Source organism: Centruroides sculpturatus, unplaced genomic scaffold, assembly GCF_000671375.1.
Source record: "Centruroides sculpturatus isolate CEXI.00-Female unplaced genomic scaffold, Cexi_2.0 scaffold117, whole genome shotgun sequence".
Taxonomy (NCBI): Eukaryota; Metazoa; Arthropoda; class Arachnida; order Scorpiones; family Buthidae; genus Centruroides; species Centruroides sculpturatus.
In genome coordinates, this window is record NW_019384308.1 from 339,411 (window position 1) to 347,449 (window position 8,039).

Sequence of the window (8,039 nt, forward strand, 5' to 3'; positions counted from 1 at the left end):
AACGATAAAGACCCTCCCGATCGCACCAGACTCCCCGGTATCTACTCTATCCCGCTCCATGACAATAGACAAAACGCAGAGCTACTGTACATCGGCTCAACCAAACGCTCTTTAAGCACCCGCCTACGTGAACACCAAGCGGATATCCGGCACGGCAGGCTGACCACAGCCCTAGCCACTTATGCATCCGACCCCGAAGTCGAGGTGCACTTCGAGAAGGCTACCATTATTGTCAACACGCCCCACCAACAGCAGCTTAGATGGCTGGAAGCCGCGGCTATCCACAACGCCGACCGGCTAACTACCTGCATTAACCGGAAAGAGGAACTAACCTTGTCTCTGGCCTGGCAATCGCTATTGGATGCCAACCCACCGCTTCCTCCCCCCGCCGCACGACTGCACACACCGAAAGAGACCCACCCCCTCAAAACCGACACCCGATCCTAGAGAATAATATACACTCCGTCCGGGGAATTCCTTCAGTTGACCTGAAGAAGAGCGATTGGAACGCTCGAAAACGTTTGTCAGGATATTTTAACATATACGCACAGAGCACCGGTCACAGGTTCCGTAGTGTGACGTCATTTTCATCCCGGTGCTGTGGATAGAATAGTTTCTGCAGGAAAGAATTATTTATTTGGGAGAACCTCTACATATTGGCTTTAACACCGTGCAACACAACAACTCTTGAAATCCCACAAATATAGACAACTTTATTCAAGCAATCTAATCTTCATCTCTAGAACATCATTATTGCTCTCTATGCATATTTGGGGATATCACATCATTCATATTGCTGTTTAAAAAAAAATATTTTTTTATTTTTGAATTCTTATTCTATTTCAAATTCATATTGGTATTCCATCCACATGCTTCATATATTTTCATAAGTTATTTGAAAGCTCAGAATTTGAAAACTGTTGTATTCAACATTCACCTGACGATGCTAGCTTTATGCTATCGAAAGTACTTGTGAACTCATTTATACTTCAAATTCACCATTGGCAATGCCACAACACATATATTCAATTACATTATACAGTAAAGAGTAGGTGTGAAGTGTACATTACTTTTATCTAAATATATAAAATTACTTGTCCTGACAGTGATTGATTCATCACCACCCAGAGCAAACCACTGAACCTAAAGAGGTAAAATTTGGTACACAGTTAGGGTATGTCGTGAAAATGCACACTAAGAAGGGATTTTTCGAAATTCCCTTGCGGGGGGAGAGAGAGAGCATTAAGGCTTAACCGAAAGAATGGCTTCTACTCTACTATTTTAGATGCGATTTTTTTTTTGTTTTTAACAACATTCATTTTTCATTAAGTACTTAAGTATTAAATTAATAACATTTCAGACATTGTTATATTTTTATACATTTCGATTTTTTAACCAAATGTTCGAACCGTTTTAAATTTGAATTTGTTATTGCATATTGGTTCAATTATAGAATGATTGTAAATGTTCTATAAATTGATCAAATTGAAAACAGCTTGTTTGATTCTCAGCAATTCTCATCATTCTCAGTGGTAGGTGTTATATAACAATTACTATGGTTGTTGATATACGGAATATAAATGGGGTTTGTTCGCAAAATCTGCACGGGAGAAGTTGCAGGTAACAGCTAGTTACATATATATATGGTAATGTACAATATATGTATAATGTTTTTACAGTTCAACATTGATCAAAGGTTGTGTTGGTTGCTTGTTCAAACGTCCGATCTTGGTAGTTGTTGGTCCAAAAGTGAGTGTCCAGTTCAAAGTTCGCTTTTCTCTTCTTTCCTGCACCCTCTATCTGTCTGAATTGGCACATTGCTGATGGGTGCCACAAGGTTAACCTCAGTCTGATGTCACATAGGATAGGAATGATGGTCAAGTGCAGTGTTGCCAACCGCAGCAAACACTTGCATTTGTGGCCAATACTAAGAGTTAAGACAAAAATTATGCAATAATCTCAGCAGACTTTTGGTGAACATTTTCTTATTTATTCAAGAATACCAAAAGTGAACACTAGTAAACAACAATTCGAAAACTTAAAGTGATATCATATATCCAAAGACACATAAAATGTAATCCAAATTTACAAGCTGATCTGGTTCTTCATTACCTCTCATAAATTAGAATGAGTTTTTCCATTCTTTCTTATAGCAAGAATTTATACCAAGTTTGAGCTAACTCAGCCACCCTACTAATGCTCAAACATTAATATTAATAAAATAATATTTACCTATCAACGAATAACTCTAAATGAAGTGTTCATTAGTTCCTATTATATCTATGAATAACTTAATGTGGAATGAGAAAAATGAATATGATGTAAGAGAAACAAATAGGTAAATTCTCGCATGTTTATTTATAGGTGATAAAACAAGCAAAATTAATTAAAAAATAATTTTATTTTACTTTTTGAAACTGTAATCACCAATAGAAAAGATGTTTATGTTATAGAAAAGTTGGTTTCATCACAAATCTTTGTTAGATATGAGTGATGGTGCCTGTTGTTCTGAGAAGACACGACATAAAAGAAACAAAGAAAATGGAAACTGAAATCTATGAACAATCTAATTGGAGTGCACAGGAATTTTAATCTCATTACACTCACGATTAATACATTTTGTTACAAATGTCAGTTGGCACATATTGTATTGAGTGTTTCATTTCATTAAGAGAAGAAATATAAAAAAAAAAGATTTTTTGTATAAAATTCTTGTACATTGAGAATACTCACAAATCACAGTTACGCATCTAAAAATCAAGTTCAGTATCATGAAAGTTTATGTATTAAAATTGCTTTACAAACTTTGATTAAAAGGTTACATTGTTAATGTTAAATTTTATTATTGAAACTAAATAATAATACCAATGAATAAAAGTGTTCTTACTTTAGTTCTTGCTTGTAATCTTTCCTTTGCTTCTTTACTAACAGAACTTTTTGGAATATTAGACTGTGATTGACACCAGGAAATATGTCTTTCTGCTGCTTTTTGATTAAAGTGCCTATTACAGCTTGGACATTCAATATAATCTATATGACAAAAAATTCAAAGATATCACAGAAATATAACAAGCAAACAATATAACTTTTTAATGAAGCTTAATGACAGTTTAAAATTTTACTTTCTTAGCTGTTAAAGTAACAGAGGGAAATTATTGTAATTAGTCAAATTCTGACCCTCTGTTTTTTGAATTTCTTGATGTTTTATTCCCAATTCCAAAAGCATTAAAAAACAAAAAACAGAGAACAAAATTCTGTATGTGTTGGTCCATATTTTCCTCTTTTGCTTTATATTTCAGGACCTCAGGGTCAAAAAATTTTAAAATTTGATAGGAATTAGGAATACTTCTATATATATATGGTATTGAATTGACATTATTATATTTTGGTGGTTATAAGTAAGAAAGAGATAGAGGGGATAGGATTATATCTTGAGTAGGGTCAGACTTAATGAAAAAATTTTACTCATTATTGGCATTTACAATTTTTTAAAAATCTCACCCCTACCCATAAAATAAGGCTTTTACCTTTATTTTCTAATTTTTAGAAATTATAATTGAAAATTATTGGACTTCCTTCCAGGTTCTCTTAACCTCCCAGGAAGGCATGCAAGAGCCCTTGCTAACTTTTCTGGATTTTATAATCAAGTAAATAATTACCTAAATGCAATTTAAAAAAACTACATTTTACCAACAGATTTCGTTTGTCATAAATCAAAAAATTGTTTGATCCTGATGATCAATTAATTGACCAAAAATGTTAGATTACGTTAATAAAATAGACTGCATATTAAAGGTTGGTTAAGTGTAGTTATTTTGAAAGTGCAGTTCGAGAAGAGTGTATTTAAAATAACTAACTTTATCCATTTTATGAACAGCAAAAATTTATTACTTTATACTTGTATTTTAAAAATATTTCCTAAATCTATTAATTCGATCATTAAATTACTAAGGTTAATGGTCGAACATCCTTGAAGAGAATTCGAATAAAAANTAACCAGTGTTGTAGAGTCGCTGTTTACCTTAACGTTAGTGGTAGTAGGAACTGATTTTATTTCTGTCCCCTCAGCTCTTTGTTTTGAAGAATCAAATACCTTTCTTTTTTTTAATGATGTCTTTTTACAAATTCCTTCGTGACGTTCCTAAAAAAAACACAACTAAAGTTGTTATATCAGATTTGAAATAATTTCTCTAATTCTCAATGGGTGGTTAATAAATAAATTATACATTTATCTTTGTTTTAAAATTGTAAATTATTTATCTTTAACTAATCAACAAGAAAATAATCATATTTGTTTGTAAATTAAAACTATATAAAAATTTGATTTTCAATTAATTATAATTGTATTTATTTCAATTATTTCAATAAAATTATTATTGTAATTTTAACAGAATAAAAAGAAGAATTTTAAAAGAAGTTTTACCAGAGCATCGGGCCGAAATGTCCTGCCACAAATCGAACAAGGTTTCAGGCAAGAATTTACACTTTCAGCTTAAAATAAAAATTATATTGAATTTTAAAAATATATTAATTAACTTTTTTACCAGTAAGATATTTTAAAAAGTTATCATAAATACCATTTTCATCACTTGATAAGTTATCCATTGGTAAATCTCAGATGAAATACTCAAGTACACATCGTTGAAGACATTAAGTTATATCTCATTCAAATATAACTCTTAAAATAAAAATGACAGTTTATATGATAAAACTAAAAAGGCATTACGTATATATATATGCAAATAATATTTAAATAAATTCAGATGTCAATCAAAAAATGTCTACATGATTGATTTAAATCTGAGTAATAACTAACTACTTAGAAAAGTAATCATTTAAACAAATTTCTTAACTATTTAAAATAATTTTATGATAATTTAAAACACTATTGTATAAATTCTCAAAAATAAGATGTATGTTACAGATTTTAAAATAATTTTTATGAATTTATTTAAAGGAAACAAAATCATTGCTATCAACATATTTGAGTATAAAACATTCTCATATTATTTAAAACTGAACAATTGAAAATATTATAAAAAATACCAAGTTCATTTTATATAAACAAAAGTAAATAAAAAGTTAAAAATGATTGCTATCTATTCAGAATTTTAAGTAATGCAATTAAACATTTTAAAAAATGACTTTTCCATAATAATAAAATAACTATTTTCACAGAATTAATAAGCCAAAAATGTTTCATGTAAATATCTACATATTACCATTCATAAATGATACCACTTTCTATGTTTATGTTATAGTGAGTGACCTTTAGTATTGATTTCTGTAAAATGTGTAGAAGTACTTGCATCAAATGCGACTTTACTGATACAACTATAAAACGTTACATAATTTTTTTTAAATAAATATTTCATTATTTCTATAAACTGATTAGAAAAACTTCATATTTTAAAGTCTTTAAAGGCATTATGGTTTTCTTTATAAATTTACATTAACAGTAACGTTAAATATTACAAAACTGCTCAGTGGTAATAGCTTTTAGCTTAAACATAAAGCATTAAAATAGTATATAATTTGAATTGTTCATTCTTGTTCTTTGTGTTAGACACAAATAAAAAAATACGTATACATTGCTTCCAGGAATTGCTGTTCTTGAAAGCAGTATATATGTATATAGTCTGTCCCAGTTATCCTTTTAAATTGAAATGAAGGTCTTCCTACCTAATCAATTATTTAATTTAGGAAGATTCAATAATATTGATGAGTTTAAATTATAATTAAACATCATTTTTATGATTAGGAAATAGATATCAGGTATATCATTTATACAAAGATTATATTTTTGTACATCAGTTATTATTCATTTTGTTTATTCTTACAGAGAATAAAAGTTATAGATTTTATATAAAAGCAATGTTTAAAATAAGTATCTTGTTACACAGCATATATAGTAACATTTCATCTCAAACAAAAATTTCATATTTATAACATTTTAAAGTTGATTAAATAATTTAATATCCAGAACAGCTGTTGGATTAATAAGCTTTCAATCCATACATGTAAATCCATACATCGATTTACATGTTACTGTTAACAGTAACAACAGTTAGATTGAACCTAAGACTAGAGCAAAGAAGTTCCAGGACGATCCATTTTTTGGAAATAGACATTGAACTCACTACTCACTTTGGCTGGCTCAAACATACTATACAAATATAAACATTCACTTTTCAAGCACTTATTAGAAGATTTATATTGCTCGAGTCTACTTGAGAGAGACAAATAACTCAACAGGATCAAGAAAACAGCTACAACATTGGGATATGGCAAGTACAATAGAAGGGTTAATTAAAAGGTATGAAGAAAGCAGAGAAAGGACTCAAAAGTAGCATCACCAAGTTTACTTACAATAAGCATATTAAGAATGTTATCAAATAAGTAGCATAAAACACTCAGTTTTCAAAAGAGCTCCAAACACATATGTTAAGAAATGACAAAGATAAACTAAGAAAAGAAGAAAAGGCAAGCAAATACAAAATACCATTTGAGAACCAGCAATTAGGAATAAAAAAAGATCAAATTGGTGTCGCAAAAAGGAACTCGGTTGTTTTCCAGAAAGAGCATATATATAACATTGAAAAAGGATATTGTCCAAGATGGCACAACTAGAAGAGACTACAGTCAAATGGAGTGAGGCTAATATCATAGAGCACTACATTCTTCTACATTGGCAGTGAGGAAAAAAATTAAAATTTATAAAAGCAAATTAATTGATGGTTGCATTAATATCAGATATGCAGAAGGGTTACCTTTGGCATGAAAATTCAACTTAAAAAAGAAATTGCAATATAGAAATTCATAGTTCGTGACATCATTTTCATCCCGGTGCTGTGGATAGAATAGTTTCTGCAGGAAAGAATTATTTATTTGGGAGAACCTCTACATATTGGCTTTAACACCGTGCAACACAACAACTCTTGAAATCCCACAAATATAGACAACTTTATTCAAGCAATCTAATCTTCATCTCTAGAACATCATTATTGCTCTCTATGCATATTTGGGGANCGTCAACGACAACCCCTTCGGCCTGACGGTCGAGCTGGAACAAGCTAGCGCAGAGGAAGTACATTTCCTCGACATCGGAATAAAGATAGTAGGACCCACCATCCAAACAGCCGTATACCACAAGCCCTCGTCCACCCCCACGTACATACCAGCTGGTTCCTGTGACCCGTTCGCATACAAGGCAGCCGCATTTAGAGCTCTTGTGGAGAGGGCGTTCTCACACTCATCCACCAAGCAAGCCCTGACGAATGAATTAGACCGCATCAAAAAAATAGCAACTGTACACGGCTTCCCGAACATAACGCACCGCTTAATTGAGCAGTACCAGCACCGGAAACGCACCCTAACCGCAGCGACCGCCGCCGACCCGCAACGGGATAACCCGACACGGATCCCCATCACATACAATCCGCACCTCAAGACTATACATAGAAGAATAGCCAAAGAGCATGGGATTCGACTGGCATACAGAAGATGCCCCACGATTTTCCACATCCTAAGAAACGATAAAGACCCTCTTGATCGCACCAGACTCCCCGGTATCTACTCTATCCCGCTCCATGACAATAGACAAAACGCAGAGCTACTGTACATCGGCTCAACCAAACGCTCTTTAAGCACCCGCCTACGTGAACACCAAGCGGATATCCGGCACGGCAGGCTGACCATAGCCCTAGCCACTTATGCATCCTGTAGTTAGCCCAACGGCTAACTACCTGCATTAACCGGAAAGAGGAACTAACCTTGTCTCTGGCCTGGCAATCGCTATTGGACGCCAACCCACCGCTTCCTCCCCCCGCCGCACGACCGCACACACCGGAAGAGACCCACCCCCTCGAAACCGACACCCGATCCTAGAGAATAATATACACTCCGTCCGGGGAATTCTTTCAGTTGACCTGAAGAAGAGCGATTGGAACGCTCGAAAACGTTTGTCAGGATATTTTAACATATACGCACAGAGCACCGGTCACAGGTTCCGTAGTGTGACGTCATTTTCATCCCGGTGC

General features: G+C 32.9%; 1 protein-coding gene across 1 annotated transcript in view; it reads right to left on the reverse strand.

Annotated features, from left to right (window-relative positions):
* Positions 1–8,039, reverse strand: part of LOC111619996 (zinc finger C2HC domain-containing protein 1A-like) — a 34,034-nt gene that overhangs the window by 10,765 nt on the left and 15,230 nt on the right. The window contains exons 2-5 of the mRNA XM_023361840.1: positions 4,578–4,678; positions 4,424–4,491; positions 3,998–4,141; positions 2,888–3,040 (exon numbers count right to left, since the gene is read on the reverse strand). Coding sequence (XP_023217608.1) covers positions 2,888–3,040; positions 3,998–4,141; positions 4,424–4,491; positions 4,578–4,605 — 393 coding nt within the window. The 5' untranslated portion in view covers positions 4,606–4,678. The remainder of the gene's footprint in view (positions 1–2,887; positions 3,041–3,997; positions 4,142–4,423; positions 4,492–4,577; positions 4,679–8,039) is intronic.